Source organism: Pseudorca crassidens, chromosome 7 (genome assembly GCF_039906515.1).
Source record: "Pseudorca crassidens isolate mPseCra1 chromosome 7, mPseCra1.hap1, whole genome shotgun sequence".
Lineage (NCBI taxonomy): Eukaryota > Metazoa > Chordata > Mammalia > Artiodactyla > Delphinidae > Pseudorca > Pseudorca crassidens.
In genome coordinates, this window is record NC_090302.1 from 111,428,657 (window position 1) to 111,443,748 (window position 15,092).

General features: G+C 40.0%; 1 protein-coding gene across 1 annotated transcript in view; it reads right to left on the reverse strand.

Moving 5' to 3' along the window:
- The window catches only part of GALNTL6 (polypeptide N-acetylgalactosaminyltransferase like 6), a 1,150,933-nt gene extending 1,144,543 nt beyond the window's left edge, over positions 1 to 6,390 (reverse strand). Inside the window, exon 1 of the mRNA XM_067745365.1 lies at positions 5,477 to 6,390. Within this exon, the coding sequence (XP_067601466.1) occupies positions 5,477 to 5,614 (138 nt within the window). The 5' untranslated portion in view covers positions 5,615 to 6,390. The remainder of the gene's footprint in view (positions 1 to 5,476) is intronic.
- Positions 6,391 to 15,092: the final 8,702 nt, after the last annotated feature.

Here is a 15,092-nt window from a genome sequence, read left to right on the forward strand (position 1 = left end):
AAATAAAACCAGTATAGATATTTTTGTGCCTGTCTAAATACATATTCTCAGCGGCACGAACGTGTCTTATTTGTTCTTTTTGGTTATCTATTCAAGCATCACCACTACATTTTGAGCTAATTCAGGAATAGTTAGCTCTGTGGGGTGACGGACAGAGGTCCTAAGAGAGCAAGTACCTCATTTATGAGTCTGTCTTCACCTTTGTTATGGTCTCCAGAACGTCCTATTTCTTTGCACATTTGCACCTTTGACTCTATAACAGCACTTTTGTAAACACATATGTAAAAATGAAGGAAGGAGAAGAATAACGTGATCACGTCTGGTGGTTTTAAGAATCTGAAGTATCGCCTCATCATAAGCAAGCCAAGCAAATGAGAATGAGAGGCTGCTGGACCAAACACCTCCTGACCTGAGGATACACGCCACTTACACCAAGAGTTATCTGAACTCTTTTCCTCTCTTTCAGATTATCCTGGGTGCACCTTAGCTGACTTTCATTTGTATAGAATGTTCCAAGGAGAGATGCCATTGCAAACTTCCTTACAGGTTGTCATGGCGACTCCTGACAAAACTTCCACACACAAAACTCAATTATCTTCTCTACACACTAAAACAGCGAACTTTCTCACCCTTCTGCCTATATATTCCACCCTTGATTTGGTTTCTCTTATAGAATAATAAGATGTAAAGGAGGTTAATTGATTCAGCACAGCTTGTTCAGAAATGAACAGAGAGGAAAAAAAAAAAAAAACTATCTCATTTTTTAACAGACTGTGAACATAAGATACTGTTCCATGCTGCCTCCCACGGGGCAAGGTGGTGAACTAATCATGTCCAGACCCACTAGGTCACAGCCAGTAATTCAGGCACTTGGTATGGGGGTCTGTGTGTTGCAATCCTGGAGTGTGTCAGGACGGATTTTCCATAAATTCAAGAAAAGGTCCTCCAGCACTCTAATTTAAAATCTATATCTTAGCTAATTAAGAACAGTAGGGCTGAAACCAACGCATCACTTCACACCTAGTGTGTTGACAATGTACCACCACCCTGAGTGCAGGAGGAGTGAAAACCTTACTTTCTTTTTTTTTTTTTTTTCCTGTTTTTAGCTCTTCCAATATCTAAGATGTTTGCTGGAGAAGAAACACAGACACTCTTGCAGCCTTATGGTCAGGGTGACAAAGAAAAGCATGACAAGGTTTGCATAAACTTGGCTCCGAATATCTGACATCTTCACATCACGAGATAAGTTTAAAATGCCACAGAAAACAGTTCTTGCCAAAAAGATGAATTCTCCCTCTCACAAGTGTGGTGTTGATGGATGTTGGAAAAGTTGGACAAAGATGCTGAGGAGTCTCAGGAAAGTTTTGTTTTGTTTTGTTTTTTAAATAATGGAGGTTAAGCCCCACATGGTCAAGTACAGTTTACTTGTGGATCTGATTAAAAGCAAAATATTACATCACAGTATTTTCCACAGCCAAGCTGTGATCTCAGGACTTACCATGCAAGCTTGATTAGCCCTGTTTTATAAAGAGAAATTCTGAAGGACAAAGAAATAAGAAGGTTCTACAATTTAAAAGTGACTTGGGTGTCTAGTGTTGTCTTTTGGTTTATTTCATATGGTAAAAAAATCCAAGCCAAACACAAGCTTCTAAAATCATTCTGAACAATTCTGAAAACATGTAATTTAAAGTTCTGGGATTTCGATCCTTGTTTTTATTTCAAAAATTGCAAAACCCTCTTCATGTTCTGAATATTCTTGAATTATTATTCTCGCACTCGTATTGAGAATTGAGTTGCATCTCAACTTAGTTGCTGAACTACTCTGCAGCTGCTTTAAAAAAAATGATCTCTTTAATGTATTTAAGAAAAGATTGTGTTTTGGGGTCCTTTTTATTTACCTGTACTTGCATAAATGATTACAAAGAGAGGTATAATAATGCTGGATGCAGTAGTTTTGCTCTAAAATATTGCTTTGCTCTAACATCATCCTACGGCACAGCTTAATTAAGATCTAAATATGTAACTTCAATTCAATTGCAGCTGAAACCAGAGAAGAGCAGCAATTCAAAGTCTGAAAGAATGAAATTAGGAATTACTATACAATAGCTATACAGTAATCATTTCGGCTAAATATCAAATTCATTATCAACAGATGATTTTTAATACATGTATATATTTCTAAAACACGTAAAGGAGATACCTAAATCATCCCAATAACAACAAAAAAGCAACAAATATAACTCAACTGAAAATAACATGACAATTATGATTGATAATTTAATAACATCTCAACAGGCACTCTAAAATATTTTATAAAATCATAATTTTTATAAATTTTTCATAGAAATCTTAAAATTCTTAAGAGCTTAATATTTCCTTCTGCAACTTGATTCCAATCGTGCAGAGTCCAAACCATAAAATTAGCCTCTTAATTATTCCATTATTATAACTATTTTTTTGCTCCTCATTGGTTGTATGAGGGGGAAAAAACAAGCCTTTTAGGTGAACAATTTAGGGGTTTTTATTTCATATTTTTCCTGCACAGATGGGGCAAATATTTTAATATCATGGGAATTATTACACATATTACTTTTAGTGGGAAAGTACTATAAATACAAATGATTAACTTGTAATAGTATAGAAGATCCGAGAAAATATGTGTGAAATACTAAACATCATGACAGTTAATACACACAGTGTCTATCCATGTTTGTTTTCTCTTTTACCTCCCTTTAATTTATCTCAGAATATACTAAAACCGTTTATACTGAGTAGTAGACACACAAACTATTAGTGATGTGCTCTGATAAGATACAAGTGAAGGGGATTTTTAAAGTATTAGCCATTCCATTATGTTGAATTTCCATGAAGTATTTTCCTGCAAGCTGCTGTACATTAAACTGTTTAAAACAGTGAAGGTTTCCCACTCCTGGGACCACACTTAGAACCAGGATTGCCCTGTCCCACAGAATGGCTGCAAAACCAGACTCTTCCTCCGGCACGTGACTGGTTTTGACTCCTTCAGTGCTGACCACTGCCAATGATAAGCACGTTATTCCCTCCCATAGCATTTTACAACTTGGTGATAATATATAGTAAAAGATGGTTTTTGAAGGACAGTTAGCAATTAACCATGAAAACGTCTTTTTAAAAGAGAGTACTAAATTTAAATAACACATTACCCGATAGTCAAGTTATATGCTTCAATTGAAAACTTATGTATTTAGCTGACTTACTAACTTTGAAATGTAGACACATCAGCAAAATTCTACATCACAATATTAAGCATGCTTAATTCCTCATTGCAAGTCACATTTTACTTGGTCAAGTGCATATATATATATATATACACACACACACACACACACACACACACACACACACACACACACATATATGACTTAACTTACTATCCAATACCTGTATAATGATGTCAACATATCCTAATTTTCTTTCCAATTAGATTTAATAATAGAATAAAACCAATGAAATCTTATCTTTCCCTGTTTTACAATGAATTCTATCTTTCAGTAAGTGATTTCTACCTTTTCAACTTTATTTTGTATCTGTAAGAAAGTATTAGTTTTAAAATCATTATTTAGGCTAAAAAATACTGAAGTATGCAACTAACATTCATTTTACGGCACATACTGCCTTTTGTTTATTCTTGGTTTTAAAACTGCTACCTAGGACTCTCAAGCTGGAACGCCACAAAATCCTCATCAGTCTCAGGTATTCACTCTTCAAGGTATGAAACTTTGAGAAACAGCCCCTTCTCTTGCTGCTCCATTCCTTTCACACCCACTGAGTTTTCACCTGATATTAAATATCATTTGTACCACAAAAGAATCAGAAACAAGAAAACTGTTTTAGAGATTATAATAACAAGCCAGAGAGTTGGTTTGCCATACTTTATTTTTTTTATGCCATTGAACAAACAGATTTCTCATTAAGGGTCAAAATCAATAGAGCTGGTGGGAAAGTTGTAAATATCTCATTAATAAGATTAATTAGTGTTTTATGTTAGCTATCCCAGCAAATAATCCAGATGGCTACTGTTAACTGAATTAGCAAAATTCAAGGGAAAATCATTTTGTTTTTGTCATTTTATCAATATTGGAATGGAAATCTTAATAATAGTAATTTTAATAATTAACTGCTAATGTTAACAAAATCTCACTTTCTCTTAAGGGTTGGAGAAATAAATGATCTATATAGGGAAAAAAAAGTTTCACATCCAAAGTATCCATCTTCGTTTTTTTTATTGGAATGACAGAATATACTTCAAATCAAAGTTATACCCCTATTAGAAAGGATGACAGAAGTCAACAATGAAATGAAAGCGTGTCAGCGCTTCCCCTCAGAATTCCAATCCTGAGAAATTCCACTTTATTAAGTATAAGAACGAATATTTAATTCCCATAAATAAATATTCCTGTCGTCCACAACTGGGCTACCTAAACGCCTTCTGTGTGCGAAAGGTACATAGTGTACATGGGTGATGACCCTTGAAATTAAGAACATTAATATTCCGAGGTGATGTACAGGACCAGCTGAAGAAGTGTTACATCCATATCATGAGGAAGGCTTCACTCTGTTGTTAAAAGTTTAATCGCAGAAGCTAGTTTATTAGTAAACAAAGAATTCAACAATATTGAATCTCATCAACATTTTGTGAAGGATATTTTGCTTTATTGTTAAGAATGATAGTTATTTTGATCCATGCTAAGATATGATGAGCGATGCACGCACTAAGGGACTGCATATTATGTGTGTGTGTGTGTGTGTGTGTGTGTGTGTGTGTGTGTGTATCCACTACGTGGTGTTTTGGACATGAAGGTAAGCGTTTAGCAACAAACTTATCGCCAGACTGCGAAACTGAACGACCTCCTTAGTAACTGCGCGAAGACCTCCCCACCGCACCTTAGCAACAGCGAAGGAGAAAGAGACTTTACGTTTCCACAGGGCAAAAAGCTGTTGCTAAGCAAAAATTACAACCAAAAATATAGAAAACTGTAACTTGGTTTTTGAGAACCCCTTTACAAGTTTCACGATTTAACTGGCCCAATTCACTTTAATACAGACACGCAAACTCAGTGAGAAGCAAACACAATTCCCTGAGACTGAACTTGTACCAAGCCCTCTCCCACATCCCACAAATAAGCACGGTTAGTTACTTTTCATGCACCTCAAGCCAAAAATCAACCTAAAGATCAACGGTGAGAGGTTATGTCTTCCTCTTGGCCTCTCATCCTTCTTTTCTAGTTTATTTGGCATTTCTCCCATGTCATTGATCGCGACCTTAAAACGGCTACTTGCTTAAACCCCAAAGTGTCTGGAGTCCTGTAACATCAGCTCTGCAAAGACTTGGGCGCGAACCCAAGGATGCCGCACACCTGCTAGCTGTGGCCGCGGCTGCAACCTCACCAGCCTCACCAGCCTCCTGGGATCTTTCCCAGGTAAGCGCGGCACTTACCTGCTGCTCTCCGGGCTCCGTCGATTTCACCAGGTGCTTATCCTTGTACAGAGACCAGAGACCGATACTGGGCAGGAAAATTACAGCCACCATGAATAACAAAGTCATCTGCAGAAATCTCTTCTGTTTCCTCTTCATCGCAAATGATCACAGAGAAGAAAAGTTAAAGGAGATGGTTCCCTGACCGCCTCTTGTGTTTAAAGCCAAAGTCCTTTCCTCTCCCCTGAGAAGCACCAGAAACTGAGGAGAAGCTAAAAACTTTTGCTGTGTGCTCAGCACCAAGGTGCACGATTCAGAGGGAGTTGGGCGTCTGCAGAAGCAACGCAGAGTTACTTTCCCCCCAGAAAACTATGACGAAGGCATCATCTATTGGCTCAGAAGTAAATGACTTGACTGGGGAAATCATTCAGCCTATCGACCTCCCACTAAAAGAGCAACGGAGTAAATATGATCGTTTCAGAGACTAATCATAAGTTATGAAAAGGTCAATAGCATGCCGGATACTGAAGAAAACGGGGGTTTGGAGGGCTGGGCTGGCGAGGAGCGGGTGAGCAGGAGATCTGCGTGGGAAGCGGCTCAGCCCGAGCAAGTGGCAGGAAGAAAATGGTCCGCTCTTGACACTGAACATCACCTTTTCCGTCTTCCCTGGACGTCTCCTCCTGCGCTCCCCCTGGGATAACCCACCTGAACTCAAGTTCAAGTCCCTCCGCGGCCAGCGCGCTGGCGGGCTCCCGGGGGTCCGGGCGGGGAAGTGGGGTCCGGGGCAGAAGTGCTGTTTGGAGCGAGGTCCGCGAACTCCCGGGCGCTCACGCACGGTGCCGACCACCCTCGTCCCCGGGCAGCGGCTCGGCGCCCCGGGCGCCCCGGGGCGGGAGGCTCCGGAGGTCCGTGGAGTCCGGCCGGGAGGCGGCGGCGCCGCACCGTCTGTGCTCGCCCCTCGCCCGGGCTGCTGTCCTCCGCCAAGTGCGCGCCCTGCCCATCAATCGCTCCCTCTCCTCGGCGACGCTCTCACGCCCCGGCGCTCCCGTTACCATCCTCTCCCGGCGACGGAACGTGCCCCGAGGAGCATCGCCGCACCTGGAGGGCGATGCTCTCACGCTCCCCGTGCCGCGGAGGGAGGGTGGCGCCCGAGCTGAGCGGGCTCGCGGGGCGCGCGCGCGGAGGGCGAGGAGGCAGGGGCGCGCGCTGCTCCCGCCGCCGTAGCCTGGTCGCCTGCCTGCGCGGGGACGAGGCTGTGCCGGCCACGTGCGGGAGCCCGGGCCGAGTGGGGAGGGCAGTCCCCAGCTGCCAGCTCCTATATAAGCCCGCCGTGACGCCGGGAAGCGGAGGACGGTGACGCCGCCGCGGGACCGGGACTCCAGCCTCTCGTCTACGCGACCTCCTGTCTCCGCCGGGGCCGTTCGCGCGACCTCGGACCCGCGGGGAGGCCGGCGTCCCCGCTCGCCTCACCCCGAAGGCGCCAGGCCCGAGACGCAGGGGGACAGGGTGCCGGCTGCTCGCGGTGTTTTCCCGGGCTCCTCTGGGGTGCCAGCGGGCTCGGAGGCAAACCGAGCCCGGCGGTCCCGCCTGGGGGCTCCCCGGCCGCCCGGCCAGGTGCGCGTTGAACCGGGAGGAGGACGGGGACCGCGACGCGAGGCCGGGCGGAGGCTCGGGCTCTCTCGGGCAGCGGCTTACGGAGCGACACCGCGGAGCCCGGGCGGCTTACCTGGGTCTGCAAGCGCCCGGGCCGGGTGAGATCGGCGGTGCCACCCCGCCCGCGCGACCGCACGCCGCGCTCCTGCTCGCCGCGGGGCTGCCTGTCCGTCTGACCTCGTACACCCCTGCCACGGTCCGTGGGCCGAGTCGGGGTTGAGCTCCGTCTCGGGCAGGAGGGCCTCCATGCTCTCCCCAGCATCGGGATGGACCACCGCCCCGGACCGCACACGCACGAACCTGTGGCCGCGTCTCCAAGGAACCTGCGGGCCTGGCACGGAGCAGGGGGACTCCCGGGCTCCTAACACCGGGCGGAAGGGGGACCTGGAGGAGACGACAGACACGCACGCAGCGCGCGCTGTGTCCGCCGGTGCGGAACCGAAAGCAAACGCCACGGTCATCTCTTTGTTACAACTAGATGTGATGCCCACATGCTTGGGGGGGATGAGAAGGTGGGTCCAGAACGGTATTTTCTCCCTCTCTCCTTTCCTGCATCTCCTTCCCTCCCACTTCTCTCTCCTGTCTCACTTGATAAAGACGTAGATGTATGTGGGTGTAAAGTTATGCTTTCAGCTCCTCACATTATAATTTTAAAGTGTATCTGAACAGTACCTATTGACTGACTGCATGAATAAAGCTTTGTGCTGCAAATTTGTTTCCGTGAATTACTTGCATTTCAAAAGAGTATATAAACACATTTAATAAATATGTCTGAATATGTCATTTACGTAAAGACCAGTTACATTTTCATTTTACACAAGTGCCACTTTGGAATCTGGAGAGCAAGGGATTTAATTCTTCACCACCACCCCCCCACACACACTCCCTTTTATTCCCTGCATTTTCTAACCTTTTTCTCTTTAAACAAGTGCAATTCTGAAGCATGGAACTATGAATTCTGGGAAGCAACATAGCAGGGAGAGGTTTGCTGGGATGATGGGTCCTGAAAGAAAAGATTTTGGAGGACTATTGAAGTATTTTGGATATTTTCTGTCTTGGAGATAGAGTTATTAACAATTAAAAAGTAGAAGAACTCAAAAATGCCCTTGGACTTAGAAAATTAAAAATCCCTCACATTTTAAATAATATCAGTTTCTTTATACCAAAACCAAACAAGCACACAAACAAAAACACAAATCCTGATCACAAACAGACAAACAGACACATCATGCTGGTTGCTAAATCCAGGATTCTGACTTAAATTGTGCTTCATATTGTTACACTAGTAAACAGTGCTGCAAACAGTACCCACTCCCAGCACATGGTTACTTACAGTGAATGGGTATAACTGTTACTTCCCACAGGAAGTACATGCAGAACACATGGCAGAGACTGGAGGCAGAAAATTATTATGTTCACCCCTGCTTTTACAGTGTAGCTCTAGACAATCATTCCCCCACCCCTCATTTTATTTATTTGTTTAGTTAGTTAGTTATTACCTCTTTCATGATTCCACATGTAAATTTCTAACAGATGACAAGGCTTCTAACTAAAATTGATATTTTAGGTTTTACAAACAAAAAAAAAACCCTCTAAGTGACTGCTAATTCCTTTGTTCAGCTAATCCAGATTAAATACCAATATAAATATATATATAAAACAGACATATTCTTTTAAAATTGGTTATAAATATTGATTTAATCAAAATCCTTCTATCTTTAAAATTTGTCCTATAACCAGAGACCCCCTTTTTACCCCCGTTTGCTCCTCCATTCTGTTATGACTCAACGGGCACCCTCAGGGTATCAAAGTACCATGTGCCTAGCACTGTGTTAAAACCTACGGGGACACATGGAGAAAAGAAAATAAAGCAATAACTGGGACCTTGAATAACTTACCGTCTAGTTGATAATGTAACATGAAGGCAACTGTAATGACGTGCCTAAGCTCAGCTGTTTGCATTAACTTTCACTTGAGCCAGGTTTAAGCCCTACCTTGAAAAATGCAGGAGGCTGTTGCTTTAGTTAAGCTCTGCTCTAAAATTTGGTGACTTAAATATTTGACTATCTCTCAAGATTCCACGCGTTTGCATAGGCTCAGCTAGGTGGTTCTGCTTTATGAGATGTGGCCTGGGGCTGGGGGCTGATGAGGTCAAAACATTGGGCCCAGATGGCGCCCCCATGTGCCCGGCACTTGACACTGACTGTCAGCTGAAGATCATTTGGGGCGGTCAGTAGTAACTGAACTTGAAAGAAAAACATTTGCTCATGATTTGGCCATATTAACAATTTTTTTTCACATTTATTAGTTTAATGCTTTACATCTGAAAACGATAAGGCTGGTGAATGTCTCTTGTTTCATAAACCAAAGAAAGGTCATCAACAATCTCTGTTTGTGTTTTTACCTGAACACTATAGATTCACAAATAAGCATTTGTTAATAAATATAACAACATGTTATAATAACGATGTAAGAGAAGATTAAAAATAATTGATTTTAAGGTCCTACGATAGTATATTATCTACATTTTTAAGAGGTGATGTTGAAATGTATCAGTGAAACAATACCTAGTTTTACCTAGGGTCTTAATATGGTTTGAGTTTATTTAGATCTGAGTTTTTCCAAGCTTTTATCAGAAGGCACAGACTCTAGAGCATAAAGGTAATGTGTCTAGAAATTGAGAAATATTCTGTTATTTTATCCAATAATGATATCTGCAATATAAAAATATTGAATTTTTTCCCTCTGAGTAAACAATTAGGATACTTTGTTATTAGTATACCTTTGGCTAAGTTACCTCAGTTTTTTGGGAAAAAAAAAAGATCCTCCAGTGAAAACCGGAAAGTGACTATCTTAATAGTAATTATAATAAAAGTAAATTTAAATTATACTATTTATTTTGTGTGATTATATTAAGACACATATTACAGGAATCTTCTTCAATTTATTTTTCTGGAATTTCAGCGTTTGCCATTACACAATAAAGAGAAATAAGGGTTAAGATAAAGAGAAATAAGGGTTAAGATAAATATTAAAATATTAAAATATTAAAAATAAGGGTTAAGATAAATATTAAAATTTCCAGTCTCTATCATCACTGACATTCTTCACCAAAAACCCTAGTCAATTTATATATATTCAAGTGCTGTTGGGCAGAGGATATAGAGGTGAACATTCTCACAGAGTTTTCAGCACCAGAAAGGAGTTAAAAAGTGTTTGCAATTAAGTGTGGTACAAATTAAAAAGTGACAAATGCTAAAAGAAAATGCAAAAGGAGGTTATTTCTTCCGGGCCTAAATATTTTCAAACTACACAAGTTCTTTACAGTATTTAAAGTCTTAGTCATCAAATTTACCTCTAAATATACTTCTTCCTCTGCCAACAGAATATACCTTTACTCAAATATATTTTCTTCCCCTACACATTTAATTACCAAATATTTATTTAGCATTTACTACAATGCAGACATTTATACCAGCATTTCTGAAGCATTATGTCATTTAATCTTATTCAGTATTCTATTCTGTAGGTTCTATTAGTGTCTACTTAATAGCTTAGAAAACTAAGGCAAAAAGATAGTAAGTAAGTGGGAGGGCAGGGATTAAAACCCGGGTATTTTGCTCCAGATTCCAAGATCTTAACCAGTATACCATATTTACCTTGTTTTCCTGACCAAAAAAATGTTATTCCTTTCTTTCCCTATTCCTTCCTTCCTTCCTTCCTTCCTTCCTTCCTCTCTCTCTCTCTCGTTTATTCTACTTTTACTTCTGTGGAAGATTAGAGGAGCTAAACAAAAACACTGAGTTTGGAAGGAATGATCGTCTAGTTTTTATAACTTCGAAGCTGCTTTGTTCATGTTTTTTGGGGGACTGTAAAAAAGAAGCTTGTGCGGAAAGTAAAATTACATGATCAACTATTCCTTTATACTTTACATGTTACATAAATGTAACTATATTTTTAGTTTGTGTGATTATAATTTTATATAGGTCACATATCATATTTCTACCTTAGATTTGACCTTTATCTTCTCGTACACAATATTTGTGCCTTGCACCTTTTTAAAAAGAGTATTTGACCCATATTATGTCTTTAAAATATTTGTGTGGAATAAATGAACAACATCTATTTATTTCAGTGAAAAGTCTAAATTATGTTTGGAATGATGAAGTCAAGTGGTAATAAAGTTAATATTAAATTTGAAGGAAAGATTTTTCATAATAGCTCAAGACAAAATATCATCAATGAAAATTTTAAAAAGATACAATTAATGTAAGTGAAGCCAGTGAAACATGCTTAAGGAGCCACTGAATGGTATTTGCCACGTTCCAGTTTTCTTTCTTTTCTGAGAAACAGAAAATAATGAAGGTCATACACATATTATATATTGAATATAAGTTAAATTTTTATGACACAAAATTTGTGGATATGAAATAAATGAATTTAATATTTTTAAACATGATTACCTTCTGAGGTGTACTAATATCAATTAACAGACATATACTGAATACTTGAAATGACAAACATCTCTGCCTTCAGACAATCGACAGCAGAAGCAAGTCAAGTGTAGAGGCTGATGACTAAAAATTAAGACATGGAGAAAAGTAAGGCAGGGGAGAGGAGTTGGGAATGCCAGCAGGTGGGGTGAGATACAATGTCAAATAAAGCATATGGGAAAGTCCCTGCTGAGTGAGTAACATTTGGACAAATATTGAAGGAAGCAAGGACGTGAACTTTGGGTATCACAGGAGATGGAATTCCAGGTAGGGGAACGGCAAGCCCATTGGTGGGCGTTTGTCTGGGATGTTTGAGAACAGCAAGGAAGGCAGTGCACCTGGAACAGCCTGCAGAAAGGGAGGGGATGGAGCTTGAGGAGTGAATTGGGGGCCAGAGCGGATATTACGATCTAGTGTAGAGAATTAAATCTATAGCAGAATGTTGGCTTCTCGTCTGAGGTGGGAAGTCGCGGAAGGGACTAGAGTAGAGATTAACACGACCTGACTCACTTTTTATAACAAGACCATCCGAGCTGCTGAAATAGATGATACAGTAGATAGGAGGAACAGACTAGTTGCTGCAATCCAATGGGAGTGTCTGGTATCAGGACAAGAGCAGCGGAGATGATGAAAAGTACTTACACTTGGAATGTTCTCCCTATAAAACTGCGCTGAATAGGTATTGGAACTAACATGGAGTGTGTGGGGGAAAAGAGAGCCCAAGAAACTCCAAGTTATTGGTCTAAGCTCTTGCAGAACTGGGTCTATCTTTTACTGAGATAGGAAGACCCTGAGAGAAACAGGCTCTAGGGAGAAGACCAGGTATTTGGTTGGACTTAATGAACTGACATGGCTAATGGCAGAAATGGGGAACAGATGTTTGGATATAAGACTTGGAACTTGACTGGGGCAGAGGGGTGTGGAATCTACGTTGGACACATAAATCTAGAAGTCCTGAGAGTATTTAAGGCCATAAAATGTTATGAAATTATCAAGAGAGTGAATGCAGGCAGATAATAGAACAAAGGTGTTCCAACAATAAAAGCTTGGGGAGATTAAGAGAAACCAGCAAAAGACCTTGAGAGATAGTGTTCAGTTTGGTTTGAGAGAAACCAAGAAAGCCAAAGGAAGAAACTGTTTCAAAGAGGAGGCAGTGGTCCTCTCCATCAAATGAAACTGATGAGTCAAAAAAGATGAAGTTGCAAAAACCATCACTGGATTTAGCAGTTGTCAAATTTCCTGATCCCATGAGGAGGTAGCAAAGGTAGGAGAATCAAGTGCAGCCCAAAGCAGCAGTTTAGACACAAGAAAAGATGAGTCTGCGGAATATCTGATAATAAAGCTTTAATTAATGTAATTACAGTAATCATTTATGACCAGAGGAAGGAAGGTATTTAATTTTGTGCTCTGCAAGTACATTTATCTTAAAGTAATTATCGAAAGAAAAATGAAAAGATTCCAAACACCACTAGTTTACGAGAATTTAAATTATTTTCTTCCTTATTGTAAGACACGATGGATCTTAAAGTCACTGCATATAAGCCTCTCAAACTTTTAATGGGAACATTAAAAAAAAGTCAGTGGGTCAGCCATCCTTGCCTCTGAACCTGTCTGACCACCTTGAGGGTTGATAGTAGCCACTCATTACTCTGCTCAACACATTTTATTGAGAACTTACTTCTCCCAAAACTTGTGCTGGGCCATCTTTATATCAACCAAACAAATCTAAGTCTTGCAAGATTTCAGGTCTCATGCATTCCTGCCCCCTTATCCTCTAGAAGTCTTTGAGGATCTAATTTAACTGGATACACACACACACACACACTCACAACCATATAATAACATTGTCTCTTAACATTGTCTCTAAAAGTCTTAATGTCTTATCATTGTCTCTAAAAGAGACAGCTATTATTGCAAATAAACAGATATACTGAAGTATTGGTGAGGATTGATCGAGAGAGAGAGAAAGAGACGGTAACCAGGGACAATGCAAATCCACATGCAACGTATCTTTAACTCCTTTATATCTTTTATAAAATCATCACTGCATATCACTGTCTAATTCTATTCAGGAGCCATTCTTCATTTTTCCCTATTTATTATATGATTCTGTCTGAACATTTCAGTTCTGATCATATCTATCATGTATCCAAAAAAAAAAAAAATCCAAGTAAAGGAGAGCTCATGTTAATTAGGTCTGGTAAGTTTATGAATTACATCAACAATTCTGGTACCCTAAATTATTTGTAACCACACCAGTTGAGATCTGTGATTTCACCTCTAGTGAATATATCTTTGAGATCCCCTTTGGAGAAGCTCTAAGAGATATTTTGGCGGTAGTGAAAAGAATGCAGAGGACAAAACAATCTGTGTGTTCAAACCCCACTTGCATTATTCACCATCTGAATAACCAGGAAATACTTTGAAGTATCTTGAGTGCCATCTTACGAAATTGTGGAATCAGAAATTTATAGTATTTCAAGGGTTACTGTGACGATCAAAACAGATGAAGATGTTTTCTGAAATGTTAAGAATTTTCCTAATATAAAGTTTCATTTACATAGGGAAAATAGAATCAACATAAGCATACACAGAATGGGATCTCATTCATTAGTTAATCTCTTCTCATGATGTTTCTATTTTCTTAGTAAATCACAGAAAGAACTGCATTTAATTCAACAGTCTACTCCCCAACATAGAGAAGAGGAATTCTCCCAAATCAAATCTGTTGGTGATATTTGATTCAGGTTAAACTTCACAGTATTATGATCAAAACGGAGAACTCTTTTAGAGCACTGCTAAGCAGTTAATGATTAAAGTTTTAGTAGTAACACTGTATTATACTATCAATAATCCTGTTTGTTAAGTGCTCTTTATGTGTCAGGCACATGTACAGCATATTTTACATTTATTATCTAATTTAATCCTAACAAAACCTTTGTTTTATCTACGCTTTTAGTAAGAATTATTCTCATTTTAAAGATAAGGTAACCAAAGCACAGAAAGGTAAGGGAAATTACAAAAAGTCACTCAACTAATACGTGACAGATCTAGGAACTGAGTAAGTGTCTCTGATTCTAACATCTGAGCTCACTATATTAAAACAAAAGCATGAGTATTTTACTGAAATTAATTGATTTTTAACCTTTGGTAAAATAGACATAACTCTGATTAAATTAAAAATCTAGGCTATATTCTTTTTCTAAATAATATTTTCTTTCTACAATATTATGAGGTAAGCTTTCAAATTAATGTTTCCCATTCCTTAGTGAAAACTTCAAAAGTAGTTTCAGGAAAGAAACTTGGACATTGTATTAAACAGGGATCATAAATGTTTATATCTGTCAATCAAATAGACAGATGGATAGATAGATAGGTAGATAGAATTTTTGATAATGGAGGTTTTAAGAACTACTGGTGGACTTCCCTGGTGGTGCAGTGGTTGAGAGTCCGCCTGCCAATGCAGGGAACGCGGGTTCATGCCCCGGTCC